The 27773-nt window shown below is 46.7% G+C and overlaps 1 protein-coding gene across 6 annotated transcripts in view; it reads right to left on the bottom strand.

The window, feature by feature from the left end:
- NCOA2 (nuclear receptor coactivator 2) overlaps positions 1-27773 on the bottom strand; it is a 410025-nt gene that overhangs the window by 56182 nt on the left and 326070 nt on the right. For 5 of the 6 annotated variants that reach the window (XR_004538319.1, XM_033933336.1, XM_033933339.1 and 2 more), the window contains exon 18: positions 14116-14205. Coding sequence is in view for 5 of the 6 variants with exons in the window: in XM_033933336.1 (XP_033789227.1) it covers positions 14116-14205 (90 nt within the window). In the remaining variant the exon portion in view is untranslated. The remainder of the gene's footprint in view (positions 1-14115; positions 14206-27773) is intronic. The other variant, XM_033933340.1, reaches the window with a different exon arrangement.

Genomic DNA, 27773 nt, shown 5'->3' with positions numbered 1-27773 from the left:
TATGCCGATGAGATTGCCAGTTTGATCCATCTGGAAACAGAGGCCTTAGATGCCATCTTACCAAGTTTGGCCTGACTAGTGAACACAAATAGATGACCTGAGACCTGAAAGTCATTGGTTATCTCCAGATAATGGAGAAGAGCTCTCCAAATGTCCAAGAGTTTCATCACCTGATCCTTTTTCTTCGACCCCTTGGGATGAAATGTGGGTATTTGGACTTCTTAGTTGACATGAAAGACAAAACTGTGCATAAAGGAAGTCCTGCTTCCGTAATCTTGAGAAATGGCTCCCTTCGTGAGAGAGCCTGCAATTCTAAAACTCTTCTCACAGACATAATAGCTACCAGAAACAACGTCTTGACAATGAAATCTTGAAGAGAAGCCTCCTGCAAAGGTTCAAAGGGAGCTTTATTGAGCCCTTTAAGGACTAAATTAAGATTCCAGGATGGGAAGGGCAATCTCACTGGAGGATGCACTCCAAGATCCCCCTTTAAGAATCTTGCTACGTCTAGATGCGAGACCAGAGAGATACTATCACCATGAGCTCTGAAGCTGGGGAGAGCTTCAACCTAGACTTTCAATGAAGCAACTGCCAGGTCCTCAAGGCCTGCCTGTAAGAATGCGAGAATCTCCGAAATTGGAGCTTTCACAGGTTCCACATCATCTTTGGCACACCAATGCTGAAACAATTTCCAGGCCTTGGCACAGGTCGTGACTGTTGAAGCTTTTTAGCACTAAGGAGTGTGGCTATGACCACCTCCGAGTAACTTTTCCTTACTAGGGCTGCCCACTTAAGAATCATGCCATAAGCCTATAATGTGCTAGCGGTATGGAGCAATTTGCTGCAGACTGTCAAAATACATCTCCCTTGCTATCAATGTGTGAGCTGTGATTGGCTGGCTCATGCACTGGCAGAAAGGGGAGAAAATGCTTGCTGCATCTCCCCCACACCTCTAAAAATCTGCTAGTCTAGCTCTAGCACAATGTTTCTCAACCTAGAACTCAGATTACACCGAACCAGCCAAGCAAGTTTTCAGGATATCCACAACGAATATGCATGAGATTGTTTATGTAAGAGGCAGTGCATACAAATTTATCTTATGCTTATTCATTGTGGATATTCAGAAAATCCAACTTGCTGGACATGTCCTAAGCACTGGGTTAAGAAGCACTGTTCTAGTGACCCCATCTCAATTCCAGATCCTTCACCCTACCTCCAGAAGATGCCCTCTGATCTCCCTCTACCCAACACTACCCAGAAGATTCTTAGCAGTTCAGCCTTAAAGAAAAGGTAGGAACAACATCCACTTTCTGAAGTGGAAATTCCCTTATTTGGCAGGCTGACTACACATGGTGCACCCTAAGATGCACCATGTAAGGTCAGGTGTCACCATGTGGGAAGATGGTGATATGGAGGCAGGAGTGAGTGGGCATTGCTCCTGTCTCTTGTTCATGGGAGGGTTGGGGTATATTAGATTACCATGGATATTTTTGGTTAGCATGGTGGGGAGGATTGGGGTGGTGGTGGCAATGATGTCTGTAAGGTATGGAGAAATTAGGTTCTTACCTGCTAATTTTCTTTCTGTTAGCTTGTAGACCGGTATAGTTCCTTACGGATGGGTATTATACCTCACTGCTACCAGTAGGTGGAGATCGAGATCCAACTTGTATATCTGCATAGCATCCCCTCTACTAATCCAGTCTGCCGAATAGCCAAGCAGAACCTAGGAAAATTCTTAACTGAAAACAGTATAACACACTCCGAACAGGAGTGGCGAAAAAAACAACAAATACTTATAAACCACTGTTGGAACATGTGTAGAACAGAAACCTGGTACAGAAAAACATCCCCATAGCTCACCAGCTAAGTCAGTTGAGCCATAGCTGCTGTTCTTAATTCTCCTCGGTCCTAGAAAATACTAGAACCCGCAGAAAAATTTAAAATCTGCACTCAAGCAAAAATCCACAATCACCGCACAAAGACAGATAGGGTGGGGAACTATACTGGTCTACAAGCTAACAGAAAGAAAATTAGCAGGTAAGAACCTAATTTCTCCTTCTGTATTTCTTGATAGACCGGTATAATTCCTTACAGATGGGACGTACCAAAGCAGTACCCATCAAGGGTGGGACCCACAAAGGGCCGACAGAAGAACATGTTCACCAAATACTGCATCCCAATGCGCTTGAACATCCACACAGTAGTGTCTTACAAAGGAATGCAGAAAAGACCAAACTGCAGACTTGCAAATGTCCACTGGAGGCACCAGAGAAGACTCAGCCCAAGAAGATGCCTGACTCCTAGTGGAATGAGCTTTGAGAAATTCTGGAACAGGCTTCTTCAGAAGATAAGCGGAAGCAATAGTCTCCTTGATCCAGCGTACAATAGTAGCCTTAGAAGCACTATCCCCCTGCTAAAAGGACAAAGAGATGATCTGATTTCCTGATCTCCTGGGTCCTATGCACATAAAAGTGAAGGACCCGACAGACATCCAACTTGCACAGCTGACTTTGCTCAGAAGAGCCCTCCGCCTACCCAACACTGGGAGGACTACAGATTGCAATGAAAAGGAGAAACCACTTTTGGCAGAAAAGAAGAAACAGGCCTCAAGACAACCTGCTCCCTAGAAAACTCCAAGAAGGGAGCCCTATAAGAGAAAGCCTGCAGATTAGAGACGCATCTAGCTGAAGTAATGGCCACCAAAAAGACCACTTTAAGAGTAAGGTCCTTCAAAGAGCAGCTGCCCAGCAGTTCAAAAGGAGGGTGCACTAGAACTGACAGAGCCAGACTGAGATCCCAAGATGGAATAGAGGGCCGCACGGGAGGCCTGAGCAATTTGGATGCCTGCAAGAAGCGAATGCTGACCTTTCACTAACCCCCGAAAGGCTGACAAGGCTGCAAGCGGAACCTGGAGAGAAGACCAAGCCAGTCCCCTATCCAGGACATCCTGCGAGAACTCTAAGATGTTAGGCAGGGAAGCACGAAAAGAGACCACTCAACGCGCAGCACACCACTGCTCAAATAGACGCCAAACCCTCACATAAGCCTGAGAGGTGGAAAGTCTCCGGGACCCCAAGATAGTTGAGATCACTTTATCTGATTACCCCTTCTTACCTAGGCGACCCCTTTCAAAAGCCAAGCCATAAGACAGAAGGGACCCGGATCAAACATTGGAATGGGACCCTGAGTTAGAAAGTCGTCCAAGAGAGGCAGAGTAAGAGGATCCGCCACCAGATGCCTCACCAGATCCGCGTACCAAGGTCGTCAAGGCCAATCTGGAGTCATCAGAACGAGGCCCAGATGGCGAATTATACGGAGAAGAACTCTGCTCACTAATGGCCACGGAGGGAACACATACAACAGCCTTTCCGTTGGCCATGGTTTGCATCCAGACCCTCGGCCTGTCTCTGCAACAACTGAAGAAGCGGGGTGTTTTGGCACTGACACCTGTGGCCATCAGGTCCATGAGGGGCTGACCCCAAGACTGCACTATCAACTGAAAAGCCATCGGACTTAGACACCACTCTCCGGGATCTAGCATGTGACGACTTAGGAAGTCCGCCTGAACATTCTCCACTCCGGCAATGTGAGATGCTGATATTTCCTGAAGGTGCAACTCTACCCAGATCATGAGCAGAGTCGCCTCCTGCGCCACCAAAGTGCTCCTGGTGCTCCCCTGATGACTGACATAGGCCACTGCCATAGCATTATCTGAAAGAACCCTGACTGACTTGATCAGAAAGGACTGGAAAACTAACAGTGCCAGATGGATAGCCCTGGTCTCCAAGACATTGATCGACCAAGAAGTCTTCTCCGTGGACCATCTGAGAAGACTGGCATCCGTGAGCAGCACCATCCACTGTGGCTGGTCCAGACTTGCCCCTTGTACAACGAAGACTGCCCCAAGCTAAGCCAGGGAGCAGAACAGGGTAATCCAGACTGTGCCTCCGAGGTGACCACCATCAAAGAAGAGCATATTGAAGAGGACACATGTGGGCACCACATCGAGGGAGGCCACCATCGACCCCAAGACTTGGAGGAAATCCTGCGCCCGAGGACACCAGGACGCCATAAGCAGGCGAATCTGAGATTGTAATTTGCTTACCTGGGCCTACGGAAGGAAGACCTTCCCCAAGGAGGTGTTGAACAGGACCCCTAGATATTCCAGGCACTGAGATGGAGGCAACCGGCTCTTGGCAAGGCTGACTACCCAGCCCAGCGACTGCAGAAACTCCACCACTTGAGCCAGGGATGAACAAGAATGCCCTTTTTTCGCAATGCCGCTGTGACAACCACCATCACCTTGGTGAACGTCTGCAGAGCCATGGCCAGACCAAAGGAGAGCACAGAACTGATAATGTTGCCCCAAGATTGCAAAGTGCAGAAAGCGATGATGGGAGACCCGAATAGGAATGTGCAAATAGGCCTCGGTCAGATCTAGAGGTCAGAAACTCCCCCGGCTGAACCACCAGAATCACAGACAGCAGAGTTTCCATGTGGAACGAAGGCACATGAAGAGCCCTGATGACCGTCTTCAAATCCAGAATGGGCCAAAGGTCCCTTCTTTCTTTGGCATCACAAAGTAAATCAAGTACCATCCTGCACCCCACTCCCGTTGGGGAACCAGAACCACTGTGTGGAGATCTAACAATCTTTGAAGGGTCTGGCGAAAGGCCACCTGTGAGGGAGAAGCGAGAAAACTAAACTAAACTAACTAAACTAAGCCTTAGGTTTATATACCGCATCTTCTCCACTGAAGTGGAGCTCGACACGGTTTACAGAGTTTAAAAAATATGGGAAGAGAGAAGAGAAAGAGTTTACAAAGCATAAAAAGAGGGGATGTAATCAGGAGAAGAGATTATTATATGCTAGAGAAAAGCCAGGTTTTCAGTTGTTTTCGGAATAGTTGGAGGGAATCCAGGTTCCGCAGCGGGACAGTGAGGTCGTTCCAGAGGCCGGTGATTTTGGAGAGGAGGGATCTACCCAGTTTACCTGCGTGGAGGATGCCGTGTAGAGAGGGGAAGGATAGTTTATGTTTGTGGGCAGATCTGGTGGTAGTTGGTGTCGGGGCGAGGAAGGATAGAGGATAGGTCTGGCAAGGACCAGGTGAACTCCAGAGCATTGCTGTCCCGGATCACTTCCAGAACCCACTGATCGGATGTGATGTCTGCCCACTTTGGATAAAATTATCGCAGTCTGGCACCCACCGCTACCAAGACGGGCGATGGCAAGGAGTCATTGGGCAGGACGGGCTTCAGGGGACCTGGCGGGGGCGTTACCTGCACTCCAGCAGGCCCCACGAAAGGACTGCATGCGCTGGAAAAATCTGCCTCTACAGAGCCCAGAAGGTGGAACAGAGGCAGCCCCTCTACCAGAGCAGAAACAGTGGAAATCACACCCACAAGCAGTGCTACCGCGAGCCAACAGCCAAGGCCTATCCTCAGGCAAACAAGGCACTCTGAAATCAGTGAGAGTCTGAACCAACTGTCCAGGTCCTCACCAAACAAGAAAGACCCCTTAAAAGGGAACTTTGTCAACTTAGCTTTGGATGCCGAATCTGCCGACCAAGCGCGAAGCCACAAGGTATGGCGTGCTGCCACTCCAAAAGCCAAAGACTTGGCAGAAGCTCGCATGAGGTCATATATGGCATCCGAGAGATAAGAAGCATCCAATTCAAGTTTGGCCACTTCTTGCTTTAGCAAGTTCCAATTCATCTCTTTACTGTCAAGAACATGCTGGGCCCAACGAAAACACGCCTGAGCCATTAGCCCACCACACATCGCCACCTGGACCGACAGAACCATCACATCAAAACTCTGTTTAGGGCAGGGGTGTCCAATGTCGGTCCTCGAGGGCCACAATCCAGTCGGGTTTTCAGGATTTCCCCAATGAATATGCATGAGATCTATTAGCATACAATGAAAGCAGTGCATGCAAATAGACCTCATGTATATTCATTGGGGAAATCCTGAAAATCTGACTGGACTGCGGCCCTCGAGGACCGACAATGGACACCCCTGGTTTAGGGAGAGACTCCAACTTACATTCCTCTGGGTCCTTCAAGGCCGCACTACCCTCAACAGGCACGGTATGTGTATTAGAAATGGCCGAGACCACTGCGTCCACCACGGGTGTCTTCAAAGTGTCCCTATCCTCTTCAGGAATGGGATACAGGCGGGCCATGGAGCATGCAAACAGAAAAGGGGCTTCCGGCACCTGCCACTGAGCAAGCATAACATCCCGAATATCCTGATGCATAGGAAAAGAGCGGGAAGCAGAGCAAATCCCCTTAAGGGGTCTACCATACGCAGGGGCTCTGACACAGGGTCTCTCAAAGTGCAAAACCGAGGAGACCTGCACAATTAACTCACGAAGTTCTTCCTGCTGAAAAATGCGCACCACAGATGCATCTTCGCCAGCTGGGGGGTACTCGAACCTCTCGCTGGTGGAATCTTACCCCCCAAGAGGATCCTGGAATTCTCCCCAAGGGTCCAGGTCCTCCTCAATCATATCCTGCTCCTCTGGGAAAAAATCCTCATCCCAAGAGACCCTAGGGCATTGGGATGAGAAAGGAGTAGGGAGGTGGGGCAAAATCGCCACTGTGTAGGGCTGCGCCGGGGAAGACGTCGAGGGAACCCCCCCCTCGGAGTGGACACGGAACCTCCTGCCACCAGCACATAAGCCTTACAAAGTGCCATTAAAAAGTCAGGGGGAAAAACTCTGGTGGCCCCAAGAGACTAACTGCCACAACAGAAGGCCTTGCCATACCTTGCCCCTGTATTTCCAGAACAGGGGGAAGGTCACTTAGATGAAGGAGGAAGTTCCCACAGAAATTGGACCCGAAACAATCAAAATAGGAGCTCTTGCAGCCTGCCATGTCTGAAAAGCCTAGGACATTCCTGACGCTGAGGCCAAGGAACCGACCGACATGAAAAGGGAATCCCCAGCCGTTCCGGTGGCAGGGGAATCCTCTTCTCCCTGACCGTCGGCGGCTGGGGAACCCTCCACGTGGGCGTTGGGGAAGCCTGGGCCGCCGGCATCCATTACTGACAAGGCTTTCCCACCACTCCGGCCTGCACAAGGCTTGCATAGGCCGGCCGCAAGTACCTCGCGTCTGGAGCACTTTTTCCCTTTAAAAGTGCTCATCGTGCTGAAAGCACCCTAGCTTTAAAGAAAATGCCGGTTAGATGAGAAAAAAACTGAAAAAAGGAAGTTATAAAGGGAAATGAGCCCTTAAGACCGGTATACCTTAGGATTTTTTTTTTTTTTTTTTAACTTACAGAACAGATTCCACGGCTCTCAAGCTTGAGGGCTGACCAACCAGGGGGCCAGGCCGCCAGCTTGAGGCCCCTTTGCAAAAATATGGGGAGGTGGAGGTGGGGGGAGGGACCCAGCACTAGACCATGAGTCCAAGCACTAAAATCCAACAGGGCTAAGAGGGGAGCTGAAATCAGCCTACTACTCTGTTGCTGGAGACTGAGGAAGACTGGATTAGTAGAGGGGATGCTACGCTGATATACAAGTTTGATCTCAGTCTCCACCTGCTGGTAGCAGTGAAGTATAATACCCATCTGTAAGGAACTACACTTCTCTCTCAATATTTGCGGGGGTTAGGTGCATAGCCGGCTCACAAATATTGAAAATTCGCAAATAATTTTTGGGCCAGCTCTGACTCACCCCCGTTTTCCTCCCGGCTCCCTGACCTTTTTTTTAAATGAAACGCTTCATCCCGGACCGCTCTGGAGCTTACCTGGTGGTCTAGCAGGTTTTCAGGGTAGGAGCAATCTTCCTATGCTCCTGCCCAGTGCAGATCACTCATACAAAATGGCTGCGGGGAATTCTCATCATAGTCTCAAGAGACTACGGTAAGTCACGGCAGCCATTTTGTATGAGTCTATCTCCTGAATTTCCATCTTTAGGAAATTTGTTTTATGTAGACTTAGGGCCTGTTCTACATAGCCATAATGGCCCCAAAGCCCATAGAGATTTAAAGGACTTTGGGGCTGTTGCCACGCGGCTTTGTAAAACAGGCCCTTAGTATCTTTTATCATAATAAACTTTATGATTTTATAATAAACTTAATGTTTTTATCAGTTTTATACCAAGTATCTACTATTCATTTTATTGGTCCATCCCTACTTCTTTGCCTTTCTGCATTCCTTTCATAGAGAACCCTTTTTCTTTTTTGTTTTATCATACAAAAAGCACAGTTACTTACCGTAACGGGTGTTATCCAGGGACAGTAGGCAGCTATTCTCACATATGGGTGACGTCATCGACAGAGCCCCGATGTGGAAGCCTCGCAAGCAGACTTTCTTGTAGAAACTAGATGAGTCAGCCACACCGCGCATGCGCGAGTGCCTTCCCACCCAGCACAGGGCGCATCTCCTCAGTTCAGATAGCTAGCAGAGAAGCCAACCAGGGGAGGTGGGTGGGTTGTGAGAATATCTGCCTGCTGTCCCTGGATAACACCGTTACGGTAACTGTGCTTTATCCCAGGACAAGCAGGCAGCCTATTCTCACATATAGGTGACCTCCAAGCTAACTAGAATGGGATGGTGGGAGTGTTGGCAATTTAGAAGAATAAATTTTGTAATAGTGTCTGGCCAAAATGGCTATCCCGTCTGGAGAAAACATCCAGACAATAGTGAGAACTGAAAGTATGAACCGAGGACCAAGTATCAGCCTTGCAAATTTCCTCAATAGGTGTAGATCTGAGGAAAGCTACTGAAGCTGCCATTGCTCTGACCTTATGAGCTGTGACTCTACTCTGTAGGGATAATCCTGCCTGGGCATATCAGAAGGAGATACAAACAGCCATCCAGTTGGAGATGGTACGCTTAGAGATAGGATGTCCCAACTTATTTGGATCGAAGGAGACAAAAAGTTGAGGAGCAGTTCTGTGTGGTTTGGTGCGTTCCAAATAGAAGGCCAAAGTATGTTTACAGTCCAGAGTATGAAGAGCTGATTTCTCCAGGATGAGAATGAGGCTTTGGAAAGAACACTGGAAAAATAATAGATTGGTTGAGATGAAATTCCGAAACCACTTTAGGTAAGAATTTAGGATGAGTACGGAGAACCACCTTGTCATGATGGAACACAGTGAAAGGTGGACCAGCAACTAAAGCTTGCAGCTCACTGACTCTTCGAGCAGAAGTGAGGGCAATGAGAAACACCACTTTCCAATTCAGATACTTCAGATGAGCCATAGATAGTGGTTCAAATGGAGGTTTCATCAACTGAGTAAGAACAATATTGAGGTCCCAAACCACTGGAAGTGGTTTGAGAAGCGGTTTGACATTGAAAAGTCCTTTCATGAATCTGCAAACCACCGGATGAGCAGAAAGGGGTTTTCCTTCAATAGGCTGATGGAAAGCAGCAATTGCACTGAGATGGACTCGGATCGATGTAGACTTGATGTCAGAGGTGGATAAGTACAAAAGGTAGTTTGAAACAGAAGATAAGGAGGAATGTTGAGGCTCCTTATCGTGAGAAAAACACCACGTAGAAAATCTAGTCCATTTTTGGTGATAGCATTGTCTAGTGGTAGGCTTCCTAGAAGCCTCTAAAATGTCTCTTACAGATTGAGAAAACTGAAGAGGAGTTATGTTGAGAGATACCAAGCTGTCAGGTGTAGAGACTCCAGGTTGGGGTGAAGCAGAGATCCCCGACTCTGTGTAAGCAGAGATGGAAAAATTGGTAAAGGTATGGCTCCCTGCTGCTGAGTTGAAGGAGAAGGGAGTACCAAGGTTGTCTCGGCCAAGGAGGAGCAATCAGAATCATGGTGGCATGGTCGTTCTTTAACTTGACAAGAGTCTTGAGAATAAGAGGGAATGCATACAGGAAGAGATTCATCCATTCCAGAAGAAAAGCAGATGATGAGGAGAATAGATCCTGGAGCAGAACTGAGGCAGTTTGTAGTTGTGGGGAGCTGCAAAGAGATCTATCTGAGGCGTTCCCCACTGTGAAAAATGTGATGAAGAGGCGAGGAATGGAGTGTCCATTTGTGAGGTTGCAGAAGATGACTCAAGTTGTCTGCCAAGCAATTTTTCGCCCCTTGGATGTAGACAGCTCTGAAGGTTTGGGACTAGGCAAACTGTTTAAAACAGAGCATAACCTCCCCTTGGATGTAGATAGCTTTGTGGCAGATTGCCTAGTCCCAAACCTTCAGAGCTTCTTGACAAAGGGAGGAAGATCCCATCCCTCCCTGTTTGTGACATAATACATGGCGACTTGGTTGTCCGTCTGAATGAGGACTACCTGATCTTGAAGAAGATGTTGAAAAGCTTTGAGAGCCTTGAAAATCGCTCCGAGTTCCAACAGACTGATGTGACACTGACGATCCGTACTGGTCCAGTGGCCTTGAGTACGGAGATCATCAAGATGAGCGCCCCAAGCATAGGTCGAGGAATCTGTTGTGAGGACCTTCTGATGAGGGAGCATTTGAAACAGCAAGCCTCTGGAGAGAATGGAAGAGAGCATCCACCAGCGGAGAGACTGTCTCAATGAAGGAGTGACTGCAATGTGTCGAGAAAGTGGGTTGCAAACCTGTGTCCACTGAGATGCCAGGGTCCACTGAGAAATTCTGAGGTGAAGTCTGGCAAAAGGAGTCACGTGTACTGTGGAGGCCATGTGACCCAGGAGTACCATCATGTGTCTCGCTGATATGGAGGAGTGGGAAGACACTGTATGACAGAGTTGAAGGAAGACCTTCCAGACATTGTTGTGGAAGGAATGCTCTGAGTTGGATAGTATCCAGAACAGATCCAATGAATTGTAGATTCTAAGAGGGTTGAAGTTGGGATTTGGAAAAGTTGATTTCGAATCCCAAACTCTGTAGGAACCACGTAGTCCATTGGGTCGATACAATAACCCCTTGAGATGTTGAATCTTTGATGAGCCAGTCGTCCAGGTAGGGAAATACCTGAAGACCATGGTTTTTGAGAGCTGCAGCTACCACTACCAGGCACTCTGGGAGATGAAGCCAGGCCAAAGGGCAGCACTCTGTATTGATAATGCAGATTCCCCACCCGAAATCTGAGATATTGGCGGGAGGCCGGATGAATGGGAATATGAGTATAAGCCTCCTGAGATTCAGAGAGCAGAACCAGTCATTCTGATCTAGGAGGGGATAAAGGGATGCAAAATTTTTCTTTGACTAAAAATTTGTTGAGAGCCCTGAGATCCAGAATGGGCTGCAGATCGCCCGTCTTCTTCGGAACAAGGAAGTAACGGGAGTAAAACCTCCTGTTCTGCTGTTCCAAAGGAACTGGTTTCATGGCATAGAGGCGAAGCAGAGCTTGAGCTTCCTGAAGAAGAAGGCCGGTCTGGGATGGACTGGAAGGATACTCTCTTGGAGGAAACTCTGGTGGGAGCTGAGTGAAATGAAGAGAGTATCCTTCCCTGGTGACTGACAGCACCCAGAGGTCGGATGTGATTGTCTCCCCATCGGTGATAAAAATGATGGCTACGACCTCCAATAGGGGGAAAATAGTTCAGAGACAGAATGGTGGAGGTTATGCTCTGTTTTAAACAGTCAAAAAGGCTGCGTAGCCTTAGGTGCAGCAGAAGGTTGAGATTTCTGTTGCTTCTGATTCTGCTGTTTCTTGGGAGGAGGGCGAGTGTAAGGAGCTGCTCTCTGAGCAAAACGCCTCTGGTAAATAGGAGGAGGGCGTGCAGGCTTTGCAGGAGCTGGCTTTGGCTTAGGTCTGACAATAGAAGCAAAGGATTTTTCATGCTCAGACAATTTCTTGGTGGCTGCCTCAATAGATTCATCGAAGAGGTCATTGCCTACACAAGGAATATTAGCCAAGCAGTCCTGAAGATTAGGATCCATGTCAATGGTACGAAGCCAGGCAAGGCGGCGCATTGCTACAGAACAAGGAGCCGCCCTGGCAGACAACTCAAAGGCATCGTAAGAAGACTGAAGCAGATGTAATCTGAGTTGTGATAGAGAAGCTATGACTTCTTGAAATTCAAAGTGCTTTTGAGTATCTAAATAACTGAGAAATTTAGGCAAAAGAGCAATGAGAAACTCAAAATAAGTGATAAAATGGAAATTGTAATTAAGGACTTTAGAGGACATCATGGCATTTTGATAGAAGCGACGTCCAAATTTGTCCATAGTTTTCCCTTCCCTTCTAGGAGGGACGGTAGCATAAACCTTGGAAGGATGGGACCTTTTCAAGAATGACTCCACAAGTAGGAATTGGTGAGATAACTGTGAATTCTCAAATTCTTTGCAATGGAGAGTTTTATATCTGGAGTCTAATTTGCCTGGAACAGCTGGAATTACATAAGGAGTCTCCAGGCATCTGGTAAAAGTCTGAGACAAAAGCTTGTGAAGAGGAAGCTTAAATGACTCTGCCGGAGGTTGAGGAAGATGCATGACTTCCGAGATACTCCTTAGATTATTTGGAACTAGCATCCAATTGAAGGTCCAAGTCAATAGCCATCTGACGAAGAAAAGAGGAGAAAGATAGCTGATCCGCCAATGCCTTACCTCAAGAAGGACTCAAGGTCATCGAGGCAGCTTGGGTCGAAGATGAAGCTTTGGTAGGAAAAAAGGCATCAAAAGAATAGGGGGACGAAGCAATTGAAATCGCTGAGTCCTCGATCGAGGAGTCAGTGGTCTAGTAGAACTGGAAAGTGAAGATCGAGGCTTAGTTGAAGAAGGACGCTCTTTGGAAGAAGAGCTATGCCTGGAAGTATGCCTCGAGGAAGGCCTCGATCGTTGGTGAAAATGGTGCTTGGAAGCAGATCTCAAAGATTGAGGAGACTTCGCCCTGGAGATGGAAGCAGTCGATGCCACCAAGGAATGGATAGGGCTGGAAGCTGTGGATCGAAGCTCCAGAAGCTTAATGGAGGAACCTCCATGCACTTTCAAAGACTCTGCTCCTTGTATGGAGTGTGAGGATTCCTGTCGAGGTACTTGCAAAGAATCTGCTCCTTGCTTCATGTGCATAGATGCCAGACCAGACACTCGCAGAGACTCTGCTTCCTGCATAGAGTGTGTAGGCTCAGACTGAGGCATAGGAAGAGGCTCAACCTTGCGGGAGTCTGCAGAATGCCCAGGCTGGATTAGAGTAACAAGCTTCGGTCCATTAGTGAGGAACAGAATGAATTGCTTCTCTAACATGGTCTGGAAAGAAGCAGGCAAGGATGGATCCGTGTCTGAAACCGGACCACCTGCTTTGGCTGGAGGTTCCACAGAGGCAGTGGAAATGTGCTTCGACTTGGAAGTCTTAGGCACCTTAAGCACCACCGCTGGAACTTTCTGCTGAGCTATCTGACCTGAGGATACAGGGGAAAATACAGCAGACGTCATCGAGGAAAGAGCTGCTGCAAATGAAGAAAGTCTGATGAGGCTTGAGGTCGAAGCAGTGGAGGCAAGAGGACCCTCGGTCGAAGGTGAGACCGAGGTCGGCTTCGAAGTCAAGGAAGTGGTTGAATAAATCCCGAAGAGCTTCTCCACTGAAAGTAGGCGACGTTTAACAGCTCGAGCTTGAAGAATAGTACAGCGCTCGCACGAGTTTGGGTGATGGTCTGGCCAAAGGCACTTGAGGCACCTACTGTGTGGGTCTGTGAGAGAAATTGCATGTTGACACTGGCTACACTTCTTGAAGCCTGTTGCTGGCCGGGACATAGGAGGAAAAACAGCCGCCGCAAAGCTGAAGCTCCTGGGCTGCGGCCGAGCGGCCTGCCCCGGCAGCCAAACGGAAGAAATACTTTTTTTTAAAAAAAACTAGAAATAAAAGAAATACAGCGATTCGTGAAGAACAAGAACACAAACCGTGGTGAGAGAAGGCACAAAGTAAGTAAGTTAAACGCAGAGAGTCAAAGAGGGACTTCTTGGCTCCGCGGAAAACTGAGAACTGAGGAGACGCGCCCTGTGCTGGGCGGGAAGGCATTTGCGCATGCGTGGTGTGGCTGACTCGAAACTTCTAGTTTCTACAAGCAAGTCTGCTTGCAAGGCTTCCGCATCGGGGCTCCATCGATGACATCACCCATATGTGAGAATAGGCTGCCTGCTTGTCCTAGGATAAATATGGTATCACATCGGCTCTATTAATTTATATTAATGCCATTATAAAAAATATGAAGCATTTACGGTACCTGTTCTCTCACCTGAGTTGGTACTCCAGGCCTTAGTGAAAGATTCATATTTGAGACATTATTTAACTGATTTATTAGAGGTTGGCGGTTCTAAAGAAACAAGACAAAAAGACTGCATTAGAAATCTAAAAAAATAAAAATGTGTTACATTTAAGTTTTATAAACTGCTCTATTGCCAAACAGTTGACTCAGATGAAGAACAAACTCATCTTGTAGTTCAATATGCTACAATACTTAAAAAGAGAAATAGGACAGAACCACACAATACACATACGAAGTAGGATTAAGTAAATGGTGTTCAAAATTTCATACTTAAAAACTGGAACTGAATGGTATTCTATAATGGGCGTTCTAGGATGGTACCCTTTATAGAACGAAACCCCTTGGCAGTATTAAAGTAGGTTTGAATGAAGAATATAACCAAATATCAATACAGCCACAGTAAGTAGATATCTTACCGTTTTGCCAAACTTCATTCTATCTGGCTTAAACAATGCATTTAGGTCCTCAGCGGGCCACCACACACTCAAGTTGTTTCATTGTGTCTGGCTTTATGCTCCCATTCCTCATCGGACCAATAGATATTTTTATAAATATTTTTAAGACTTAATGTAAATATTATTTTAAATATAGTTTTTAAATATATGCTAAGAATACTTAGCTTTGTATGTTCGACGCTAGTCGGGAGGGAACAGCAATCGCCAACATGTTTCGCCCGTAAAATTCCAAGGGCTTTATCAAGGCTCCCTCTCCCTAAATAGATATAAAATACACCCAAGTGTTCATAAATATCTAAACCCAGCATACATATTTATAACATACTTCACTTAAATCCTTACAACGTTAAAAAATTTTTTTAGCTCTCACCATTCACACAGCTCTCTCCACCATTGCGTTAGAAACGAAATGGCGGTCACGTTCTAAGTCAGCTGATTTATGCGTAGCCCCGACAGTGACGTCAGGAACTAACGTCATAATAACTACAGTTTTAATAGCATTTTTTAGCAAATTTAGTACAATTTAATGGATGATAAAAATGGGGAGCCCCCGGGGTCACCTATTATATTAAGGAGCCCCATTCAAGCTCATTATTTAGACGATAAATCCATCGTTGTTCAAGTAGATTCAGTTTACCTTCCCAATCCCCTTCATTTTCATCTTCACTAATACTGTCAATAATTCTCCATTTCAAATATTGGATACCATGCCCTTTATCCACCCAGTGCTGAACCATCGGGGCTAACATAGCCCCGGTGTTAATGCGTGACTTGTGCTCATTCAAACGCACATTGACAGCCCTCTTGGTTCGCCCCACATACACCAGGTCACATGGGCAGACTATAATATATACTACTCTAGTGGTTTTACAGGTCGTGTCAGCCCTCGATTTAACCTTGTACCCTGATTGGGGGTCAGTCCATTGGAGCCCTTCTAACGCTAAGCTACACCATTGACATTGCCGGCAGGTAGTATGACCAGTGTGAACTGTTCTCCTTCTATCAGATTTACTCAGAGCCTGCCCAATAGTCTTGCCCCTCCGATAAGAAAACAGGGTGGGGGGTTCAGAGAAACCATCATGCAAATGCAAAATGTGCCAGTGCTGCTTAATCAGGGAGATCAAAACCCCAGACGCTTTAGAGTAGGGAAGCACACAAATCAATCGCCCCTCTTCCTGCACGCGTGGTTTGTCCATCAATAACAGCTCCCTCTGGGCATACCGTGCCCGAAGGTAAGCCTGCCTCGTGGAACTTTTAGGGTACCCTCTATCGTGGAACCGCCCTTCCAGATCTTTAGCTATTTTTTTGAAATCCTCTAGCCTAGAGCACACCCTCCGCGCTCTTAAATATTGACTTATAGGGAGACTGTTTTAAATGGTAGGGATGAAAACTCTCGAAATGGAGAAGTGTATTGCGAGCTACCGGCTTCCTGAACAAGGTGGTATCAATTTTCAAATGTTCCTTCTTAATAAGAATATCCAAAAATTCTATCTCCTTTGTACTAGAATGTGGGACAAACTGTAGATTAGGACTAATAGAGTTGATCCATACAAAGAACTCATTCAAACCTTCCTCCGTGCCCTTCCATAGAAAAAAAAGCCCGGGGCAGAGGAGTGAAGTCGAAACAACAAAATCCCTAGTCGTCAACTTGTCCTCTGCTATGGGACTTACACCAGACCAATTACAAGTCTTGCAATTTGGCTTAGGATTTGTTATCCAAGAAAGACCGGATTTTTTTCAGCTCAAAATAGCATTCCATAAATTTATCAGAAAATTAAATATTAAATTATTTTTTCAATCTGACAATATGACCCCAGAATATGAGGACCCTTCAATCATTAAGAAAGAATCCAAATGGGTTCCCCCAGGACTGATGGATCCAATACTTACTACCTTTAAGAACCTAGTTCTTGATGGGATAACCCGTTATGAAATATCTGCTAAATCTCTTAAGGCCCAATATAATTTGTCTTACCGACACCATCAGGCATTGCGACAGCTAAGGGATATGGATCAAATTATAATTACTAAAGCAGATAAGGGTGGGGCTATTGTTATTCAGGATGTACAACAATATCAGGAAGAAGCTGAAAGACAGTTGAGTGATATGATTGCATATAAAAAGTTGTCTGGTAACCCTACGGGTCCATTAATGAAGGACATTTTTAATTTTATCACTCAGCATTATGAATTAGGTCAAATTTCTCGTAAAGAATATCAGTTCCTGTTGGAAAAATACCCTAGGGTCCCGAGTATTCGTTTTGTTCCCAAGATCCACAAAAGTCTTACCAAGCCGCCTGGTAGACCCATAGTGAATACCAGGGACAGCTTGTTAGAACCGTTGTCCAAATTTTTGGACATTTTTTTAAGGGATGAGGCAGGCAGAGTAAAATCTTATCTTAAGGACTCTTCCCACCTCCTTAGGGCCCTCCAGGATACTATTATCCCCCATAGTGATGTTATTCTTGTTACACTAGATGTGGTATCATTATACACTAAGATACCCCAAAATGAAGCCTTAACTATTGTTGAAGAGGTAATGAGCAATAGGGTTGAACATCTGAGAATACCCACTCCTTTTCTTATGCAGTTGGCCCAATGGGTCCTTAAATATAGCTTTTTTGAATATAAAGGGACGTTTTACCAACAAATTGAGGGAGTGGCGATGGGTGCCACTTTGGCTCCGTCCATAGCAACATTGTATATGCATAAGTTTGAGATGGAGGTGATATACCCTTCTGATTTTTTTTAATTCATTTCTCTTTGGAAGCGATTTTTGGACGACATTTTTTTTCTATGGGAGGGCACGGAGGAAGGTTTGAATGAGTTCTTTGTATGGATCAACTCTATTAGTCCTAATCTACAGTTTGTCCCACATTCTAGTACAAAGGAGATAGAATTTTTGGATATTCTTATTAAGAAGGAACATTTGAAAATTGATACCACCTTGTTCAGGAAGCCGGTAGCTCGCAATACACTTCTCCATTTCGAGAGTTTTCATCCCTACCATTTAAAACACAGTCTCCCTATAAGTCAATATTTAAGAGCGCGGAGGGTGTGCTCTAGGCTAGATGATTTCAAAAAAATAGCTAAAGATCTGGAAGGGCGGTTTCACGATAGAGGGTACCCTAAAAGTTCCACGAGGCAGGCTTACCTTCGGGCACGGTATGCCCAGAGGGAGCTGTTATTGATGGACAAACCACGCGAGCAGGAAGAAGGGCGATTGATTTGTGTGCTTCCCTACTCTAAAGCGTCTGGGGTTTTGATCTCCCTGATTAAGCAGCACTGGCACATTTTGCATTTGCATGATGGTTTCTCTGAACCCCCCCTGTTTTCTTATCGGAGGGGCAAGACTATTGGGCAGGCTCTGAGTAAATCTGATAGAAGGAGGACAGTTCACATTGGTCAATGTCAATGGCAATGTCAATGGTGTAGCTTAGCGTTAGAAGGGCTCCAATGGACTGACCCCCAATCAGGGTACAAGGTTAAATCGAGGGCTGACAAGACCTGTAAAACCACAAGAGTAGTATATATTATAGTCTGCCCATGTGACCTGGTGTATGTGGGGCGAACCAAGAGGGCTGTCAATGTGCGTTTGAATGAGCACAAGTCACGCATTAACACCGGGGCTATGTTAGCCCTGATGGTTCAGCACTGGGTGGATAAAGGGCATGGTATCCAACATTTGAAATGGAGAACTATTGACAGTATTAGTGAAGATGAAAATGAAGGGGATTGGGAAGGTAAACTGAATCTACTTGAACAACGATGGATTTATCGTCTGAATACTGTAGTCCCGAATGGTCTAAATAATGAGCTCGAATGGGGCTCCTTAATATAATAGGTGACCCCGGGGGCTCCCCATATTTATCATCCATTAAATTGTACTAAATTTGCTAAAAAATGCTATTAAAACTGTAGTTATTATGACGTTAGTTCCTGACGTCACTGTCGGGGCTACGCATAAATCAGCTGACTTAGAGCGTGACCGCCATTTCGTTTCCGACGCAATGGTGGAGAGAGCTGTGTGAATGGTGAGAGCTAAAAAATTTTTTTAACATTGTAAGGATTTAAGTGAAGTATGTTATAAATATATATGCTGGGTTAAGATATTTATGAACACTTGGGTGTATTTTATATCTATTTAGGGAGAGGGAGCCTTGATAAAGCCCTTGGAATTTTACGGGCGAAACATGTTGGCGATTGCTGTTCCCTCCCGACTAGCGTCGAACATACAAAGCTAAGTATTCTTAGCATATATTTAAAAACTATATTTAAAATAATATTTACAATAAGTCTTAAAAATATTTATAAAAATATCTATTGGTCCGATGAGGAATGGGAGCATAAAGCCAGACACAATGAAACAACTTGAGTGTGTGGTGGCCTGCTGAGGACCTAAATGCATTGTTTAACCCTTTATAGAACAGCATGTAGCAACAGGGTCTGTTTATGTTTATTGGTATTTCATATCTTGGAGAAGTTCAGCGCTGTATAAATATCTATCCAGGTGGGCTCACAATCAAACTATGATTCCTGGGGCAATGGAGGATTAAGTGACTTGCCCCAAGTCACAAGAAGCAGCGCTGGGATCGAACCTGCAGTATCAGGGTCCAGATGCAGACACTTTAACCACTACAGCTACTCCTCCACTCCAATTTTGGACACGAGGAGTTACACCAACTGAAACCATATATAAATCCTAGTGCACAAGTTAGGTGCTGGTTTGCACTATTCTGTAACACTATGCACAATTTAAGGGAATGCCTCGACCCTGCCTATGCCTCTCCAATTGCCACACCTCCTTAGCAGATCCATATGGAAACATTAGGCATTATTCTACAAATAGGTGTGCAAGTGTGTTTTCACATGGATCTGCCTTTTCAGCATCTTGCATTTATTAGAACAATTTTTTGCACTGAAAATTCGGTGTGGAAATAGTGCTTATGTTTGGCGCCACATATAGAATTCCTCCAATAGAACCTCCAAAATCAGCAACCACATCAATTTAAAGTCTAAATTATAAATCAGAAAACAGATATGTAGGTAAATTCAATTCAAGAAATTAAACTATATAAATCAACCAAAAGAGGTTAATGGTACTTCATAAAAATCACCAGAAGCCTTACTCAAATACAGCTTCCAAGTTCAAGATCTCATACTTTTGGAAGATGCAGACCAACTAAATGGTGCAGTTAGCAATATAAGCCTCACAATACAACTGTGGAACTTCATGACCTAGATATCTACCTAGGAGATGAAAGTATGATGGAATATCCATAAGTATGACTACTGCACAAGGGCCAAGCAGGTGACAGAAGAAGATGCACATGCTTAAAATTAGTTAGTACTATTGTAATTTAAAAAGTCTCCTTTTAACCAATGTATCTAAAAGTAAAAGTGATGGAGGACGCCTTCTCCTTTCTCTTCTTTTCAACAGAGAAAAAAAAGCTGCTGCTCACAGATATTGCTCCCCATTGTCATGTTATTCTGTTTATTTTATATACAAAATGTCTGGTGCTAGCAAGTCTTGCATAGTTTTCACAGTACCACTCTCAAGAATCAGGAGGAGGAGGAGGATGTGGTGGACAGAGCACCTGATAAATCAAATGCACAAGTGGACATGGTCCTTCAACAGTACCAACATGGATAGTTGTCTTAAGCTTTTCTGAGAATGCAGAGGACTTCCTGTGCAGCTACTTCATGAATCCAATGTAGAGCTTAGGAGATCCTAAGCAGGTGGGTGGGTAATAAACAGTAGGAATGTATGTCTAATTTATTCTGCTATCTATGCAAAATCCCTATTACAAATAAGCAACTGAGTTATTTGTCAGCATGATCATTATCATATATTTACTTAGTTTTTGAATTCCAAGGGTAAATCAAAGAGATAGCTGAGAAGATGTGATTATTAATTGAAAAGACCTTGTAGAACTGCTCATCTACAATACACTCCGAGGTATACCATCTAGTAATGATATGTAGAAGCATGATCTGGTGACCATGTTGCAGCTCTACATATTTATGCAATGGAAAATAAGTGCAAATGAGCAACTAACATTGGCTCAGGCCATCAAACACATTTCTCTCCGTGTACTCCGTTGTCAATTTGGGGGGAAAAAAAGAATTCGCAATAAGAAGATAATCAACTGTAGATCCAGAATAAGTCTCCAATCCTCTGAGCCTTTTGGGCATGAGCAAGTATAAGGAGTGTCCGCCTAAGCCCCCATTTGTAGTCCAAACAGGTTCCAGCATCCCAATGACTAAGAGGCATTGTAGAACATCGTAGACCCTGGACTCAGTTACAGTCAACTTGCTGGGGTCCAGAAACCAAGCTGGAGGTAGGCAAAGGAGGACTAAGAAGTATCTGATGAAAGTCGAGTCCACTCCTGACAAAACTGAGAAGACAGTCTTTGAGTGAGGAAGCCATGCCTAACCCCTGGCAACATCGGCGCTTCTTCTTTCTTTTTGTGAGGTGTGGTCACTGAACAGGAATCTGAGGATGACTGGAATTGGAACTGTGGTAATGTGGGCTTAGCCCTGGAAATGTCTCTAGGAGGAAAAACCTGAGTATCCCTGACGACACCTGTGGGAAGAACGAAGAGAACTACGTCATTCAGCAAAACTGGGTCACAGAGAGCAATGTAGGGCACCGGTTGGCAACACCTGAGTAGAGGTCATCCACACCTATAGCAACAAGAATCTGGCTTTTGAAAAGACAGCCGCTGAAGGTGATCCTTGAGGCAGTGTCTACATCCAAAGACGGATCCAAAGAGTTCGGCACTAAGACACTGCACCAGCAGAGAATGTACTAATAACTCGAATGATATCATAAAGGGCGCCTGACATCACAGCCATACCAACCAACACCAGCGGAGGACAGGCATCCACCTCCACAGGACATGCATTGTGCAGGCCGGAATGATAGGCACGCACCATAAAGGAAGTGGCCACAGCCACTCGGCTACCTGAAGATGCTAGAAAACAATATTTTATAACATAACATCCACCCTGCGATCCTGAGAGTCCTGAAACCGCACTCCCCCATTACTAGGGATGGTTGCGCACTGAGGAATCTACCTCAGGCTGTTCAAATCTGCCAAAAATCAAGATCCAGGTGATAAAGCATAGACATAGCTTTAGCAGATCAGAAAGAGCTTTCCGGGAATCACACTGTTCTGAAACCAGACTAAGGAGCTGTGAACTGAATGGAAAAAAGCACAGGAGAATGGGTCAGGCCTGAAGCCAGAGAGAATTGGAAGGTGAAAAATCCAAATGGAGCTATGTTAGAACATCATCCGGAAAGAGGCGGACAAAAGCCCACTTAAAATGTGAAGAATAAGCACCTCAAAATCCAGACACTCAGGGCGGCCGAGGAGACCAGTCCAAGCAAAGGCATCACCCAGATCCAAATTAAATACAGTGGCAGCAGATAGACGAATCATAAATCTAAATGGCAACTATTGCAATCAAGGTCTGGCATGGCCATACGAAAGAGCTCCTGAACAGGAAACTTCCCCACAAACCGAAAAACCCCTAATGCGCCTGCCGGCTGCATCAAAACAAGTGGCGTCTGAGGATACGCCATTCAGAGGAGCCAAATAAAATCCAGTGAAAAGGCTCACTCCAAAACCATGTCAAAAGAATCCCCAGACTCGGAACGCAGGCGTACTGCGCCAGACTCTATAAAGGCCTCTGGGCGAGATTTTCTTTGGAAGACATGTACCCAGCCCAAGATTACTCAGAAGAGGCGAAGTCCAAACCTCCTGCCTCCTCTCCAGTGCACTATGATATGCAATCGTTGATCCGGTGCCCATCTGGCATAATCAATGTCCACATTCAACAGATTAGGGTCTAGGGAGTCCATCCCAAATGATTCCGAGTCAAATCAAGGGGGTTTTGAGGCAGAAATAGAAGTTAAAAAAAAAGATAGATTTTAAAGTCCAAGATGGTCACCGTCTTGAATTTGTGCTAAAAATGGCAAAAATAAACAAGCCTAAAATAAACAATAACGATTTGGGGTCTGGGGAGGTAGGGGACCTGAATTCTACCCACAGAAACTGTGAAAAATGACTTAAATCGTTCCACAAGCCACCCCCGAAGTTCCCAAAGGAAATAATGGAGGTACTCACAGTTCTGTAGTGCCTTTGCCTGTCAGCGTTTTAAAAAGCAGCTGAGTGGGTAAAAAGGACTTTCTGCCTTAGACTCAGCACCAAATGCACAGAAAGGAAGATCTTCGTACTGCCAGCCGTCCAGATACCAACTACAACCTCTGCCTGCATGGATTCTCTGCCACACGGTTGGGGGCAGGAAAAGCAGCCGGCACCTTGAAGCTCACATGGGTCTGCACACAGCCTGCGCTAGAAACCTGTGACAGGGTCACCAGCTAGACTCCTACAGGAAGGGAGCCTGGGTGCTTCAAGAAGGTAGCATACAGCAGGCTGGCTCCATAGATCTACCAGAGTTTCTCTGTGAAGTTGCTGTCCGGCACCGCAGGATTACATCCTTTTCTCTGACAGAGGACCTCCAGGGAGGGGTTTCAAGGCACTGAAGACACCAAGAAATGAACTTTAATAGTAAAATAAAAACAAGAAACAGAGCTACTTCAAAAGACTTCTGCACGGACTGCTTGCAGAAATTGCAACTAGATTTGTTTCCTAGCTCTTAGGCTAGGGGGTGGAGCATGAGCTCATAAAAATTGTGGATTTCTGCAATACCCAGACTATGGGTTGGGACTGAACACCTTGTGTATGGAATCCGGAAGGGACGTAACAGAAAAAGCCTTTGATAAAGTAGAGTGGTCTTTTGTATTCCCGTTTTTGCAAAAGATGCGTTTTGAGGGTTACTTTTTGTCAGCTCTCCACACGTTATACAATTCCCCGACAACAGCCATCTTGGATAATGGGATTGCAGCTCAGTAATTCGCTTTGTGTTGCTTGAACCTGACAGTTTCCCTTGTTACTTCTCTTATATCTTTTGTTTTTAGAACTCTTTCTGGCATGATTAAAGAGTGATTTTGGAGGTTCCAGGAATTTCAGTTCTAGAGGCCATTTGCCGATATCTTGCTAATGCTCACTTGACCTGATGCCATCCTTACTTAAACTTTATAGATGTTTGCAGATTTTGGGGCCATTTCTGAGTTACAACTTAATATCTCTAAATCTGAGACACTACCATTAAACCTTATGATATCCCAACTATAGACAACTTTCCCATTCAAGGAAGCCACAGGGCTTTTCTTTACCTTGGAGAACATGTTAGATCTGATATGCAATTTCTATATTCCAATAATATTGTTCCCTTATTAAAGAATACTCTAGAAAAATAAAAAATGTGGGAAGCTCTTCCAATATCCATATCAGATTGAATCTAATATAATAAAACTCTAAGCCGCGCATGCGCACTCCCACCTGCGTGCTCCTGTTTTCTGTGAGCTGTAGGGCATCGCAGGTGGAGTGTGCATGCACGCGAATCTCTCCCTCTTTCTCTCTTCCCCCCGCGGCGGCTGTCGGCAGCTGCAGACCGTGGCGGCTGTAGGCTGCGGCAGCCGAGAACGGAGCCACCAGCAGCGGGTGGCGGTCAGCCCGAGAAACCCCTGACCTACAGGCTGGGCCGAAGTTTAAAGTACTGAGTGTAGGAGGGGCAGGAGAAGCTAGACTGAGGGAAAAAATGATGATGCACAGAGAAATGGAGGGAGAAGGAATGCTGTGGCTGCTGCACAGGGAAGTAGGGAAGGAGATGGGAAGAAAAACACAGGGACAGGGGCAGGGAGAGAGACAGAAAGACAGACAGACAAAGGGGGGCAGGGAGGGAGAGAGACAGAAAGAAAAAGACAGGGGTAGGGAGAGAAACAGAAAGAAAGACAGACATATATTCTAGCACCAGCGGGAGGAAGGGAGACAGAAAGAAAAGAAGAAAGACACAGGGACAGGGAGAGACACAGAAAGACAGACAGACAAAGGGGGCCAGGGAAAGAGACAGACAGAAAGAAAGACAGCGGGACAGAGAGAGAGAGAAGAAATAAAGACAGACATATTTTCTAGCACCCGTTAATGTAATGGGCTAAAATACTAGTACAGTGGAACCTCGGTTTGCGAGTAACCCGGTTTGTGAGTGTTCTGCAAACTTTTGCCTCGCAAACCGAGCATGTTCCGATATGCGATCACCTCCCCCACCCGCTCTAACCGGCATCGCACCCCCCAAACCGACATCACAACACCACCCCCCCGCGAGAACCGCATCGCAGCCCTGTGCTGGAAGCGGCATCCACCCACCCTTTCTCTCAAACACGCTCCTTACCCCTTCTTCTGGTTGTGAGAGTGAAAGCAAGCTCCCGCCAATTGCCTGGGCCGGGCCTTGAGCAAAAAAAAAAAAAAAATAGGGATCGCTGACTTTCCCTTCTTTAGATTTCGTTTCGGTCTCAGGTCAATGTCCTCGGTGTGCTTTGCTGCTTCCTCTCCTAGGCATCGACTAGCCATTTTTTTCCCCTGGTGCGATGTTCCTCTGTGGGTGTCTTCTATGAGGTCATCTGCTTCTTATTCTCCCTTCCATGTTGGTGTTGGTGTAACTTCATCATTCATCTGAAGTTCGTTTTCTTTCACTCTCCTCCTGTAGGCTTCCTCAATGAATTTCTCGAGTTCCCTGACCTCCTCCTCAATGTATCTCTCATTCATGAAGTCTATAGCTGTCCTGATTGGGTCCTCTGTAGTGTGAAGTCTTTCTAGCTCCTGTATCTTGTCCTCTAGTCGCTTTACTTCCTTCTTCAAGCTTTCCAGATCCTGGCACCGACTGCATACATATGACTGTATCCCCGAGGGGAGGTAGTCATACATATGACAGTCTGTGCAGAACACTGGAAAGCTCATCTTCTGGTTTCCCTCTGCTTCCATTGTCGTTCTCTCTCTCTCTCTCTCTGCCTGGTGCTGGTGTCCTCTCTCTCTCTCTCTCTCTCTCTGCCTGGTGCTGGTGTCCTCTCTCTCTCTCTGCCTGCTACTGGTGTCCTCTCTCTCTCTCTGCCTGCTGCTGGTGTCCTCTCTCTCTCTCTCTGCCTGCTGCTGGTGTCTTCTCTCTCTCTGTCTGCTGCTAGTGTCCTCTCTCTCTCTCTCTCTGCCTGCTGCTGGTGTCCTCTCTCTCTCTGCCTGCTGCTGGTGTCCTCTCTCTCTCTCTCTGCCTGCTGCTGGTGTCCTCTCTCTCTCTGCCTGCTGCTGGTGTCCTCTCTCTCTCTCTCTCTCTCTCTGCCTGCTGCTGGTGTCCTCTCTCTCTCTCTCTCTCTCTCTCTCTGCCTGCTGCTGGTGTCCTCTCTCTCTCTCTCTCTCTCTGCCTGCTGCTGGTGTCCTCTCTCTCTCTCTGCCTGCTGCTGGTGTCCTCTCTCTCTCTCTCTGCCTGCTGCTGGTGTCCTCTCTCTCTCTCTCTGCCTGCTGCTGGTGTCCTCTCTCTCTCTCTCTGCCTGCTGCTGGTGTCCTCTCTCTCTCTCTCTCTGCCTGCTGCTGGTGTCCTCTCTCTCTCTCTCTCTGCCTGCTGCTGGTGTCCTCTCTCTCTCTCTCTCTGCCTGCTGCTGGTGTCCTCTCTCTCTCTCTCTCTCTCTGCCTGCTGCTGGTGTCCTCTCTCTCTCTGCCTGCTGCTGGTGTCCTCTCTCTCTCTCTCTCTCTGCCTGCTGCTGGTGTCCTCTCTCTCTCTCTGCCTGCTGCTAGTGTCCTCTCTCTCTCTCTCTCTCTGCCTGGTGCTGGTGTCCTCTCTCTCTCTCTGCCTGCTGCTGGTGTCCTCTCTCTCTCTGCCTGCTGCTGGTGTCCTCTCTCTCTCTCTCTGCCTGCTGCTGGTGTCCTCTCTCTCTCTCTCTCTGCCTGCTGCTGGTGTCCTCTCTCTCTCTCTGCCTGCCTGCTGCTAGTGTCCTCTCTCTCTCTCTGCCTGCCTGCTGCTAGTGTCCTCTCTCTCTCTCTCTGCCAGCTGCTGGTGTCCTCTCTCTCTCTCTGTCTGCTGCTGGTGTCCTCTCTCTCTCTCTCTCTCTCTGTCTGCTGCTGGTGTCCTCTCTCTCTGCCTGCTGCTAGTGCCCTCTCTCTCTCTGCCTGCTGCTAGTGTCCTCTCTCTCTGCCTGCTGCTAGTGTCCTCTCTCTCTGCCTGCTTCTGGTGTCCTCTCTCTCTCTCTGCCTGCTGCTGGTGTCCTCTCTCTGCCTGCTGCTGGTGTCCTTTCTCTCTGCCTGCTGCTGGTGTCCTCTCTCTCTCTCTCTGCCTGCTTCTGGTGTCCTCTCTCTCTCTCTGCCTGCTTCTGGTGTCCTCTCTCTCTCTGTCTGCTGCTAGTGTCCTCTCTCTCTCTGCCTGCTGCTGGTGTCCTCTCTCTCTCTCTCTCTCTGCCTGCTGCTGGTGTCCTCTCTCTCTCTCTGCCTGCTGCTAGTGTCCTCTCTCTCTCTCTCTCTCTGCCTGGTGCTGGTGTCCTCTCTCTCTCTCTGCCTGCTGCTGGTGTCCTCTCTCTCTCTGCCTGCTGCTGGTGTCCTCTCTCTCTCTCTCTGCCTGCTGCTGGTGTCCTCTCTCTCTCTCTCTGCCTGCTGCTGGTGTCCTCTCTCTCTCTCTGCCTGCCTGCTGCTAGTGTCCTCTCTCTCTCTCTGCCTGCCTGCTGCTAGTGTCCTCTCTCTCTCTCTCTCTCTCTCTGCCAGCTGCTGGTGTCCTCTCTCTCTCTCTCTGTCTGCTGCTGGTGTCCTCTCTCTCTCTCTCTCTCTGTCTGCTGCTGGTGTCCTCTCTCTCTGCCTGCTGCTAGTGCCCTCTCTCTCTCTGCCTGCTGCTAGTGTCCTCTCTCTCTGCCTGCTGCTAGTGTCCTCTCTCTCTGCCTGCTTCTGGTGTCCTCTCTCTCTCTCTCTGCCTGCTGCTGGTGTCCTCTCTCTGCCTGCTGCTGGTGTCCTTTCTCTCTGCCTGCTGCTGGTGTCCTCTCTCTCTCTCTCTGCCTGCTTCTGGTGTCCTCTCTCTCTCTCTGCCTGCTTCTGGTGTCCTCTCTCTCTCTGTCTGCTGCTAGTGTCCTCTCTCTCTCTCTGCCTGCTGCTGGTGTCTTCTCTCTCTCTCTCTATGCTTCTGGTGTCCTCTCTCTCTGCCTGCTTCTGGTGTCCTCTCTCTCTCTCTCTCTGCCTGCTTCTGGTGTCCTCTCTCTCTGCCTGCTGCTGGTGTCCTCTCTCTCTG

The sequence above is a fragment of the Geotrypetes seraphini genome, chromosome 2 (genome assembly GCF_902459505.1).
Source record: "Geotrypetes seraphini chromosome 2, aGeoSer1.1, whole genome shotgun sequence".
Classification (NCBI taxonomy): domain Eukaryota; kingdom Metazoa; phylum Chordata; class Amphibia; order Gymnophiona; family Dermophiidae; genus Geotrypetes; species Geotrypetes seraphini.
The sequence above is the reverse complement of the archived record's forward strand: the minus strand, read 5'-3'. Positions and strand labels throughout refer to the sequence as shown.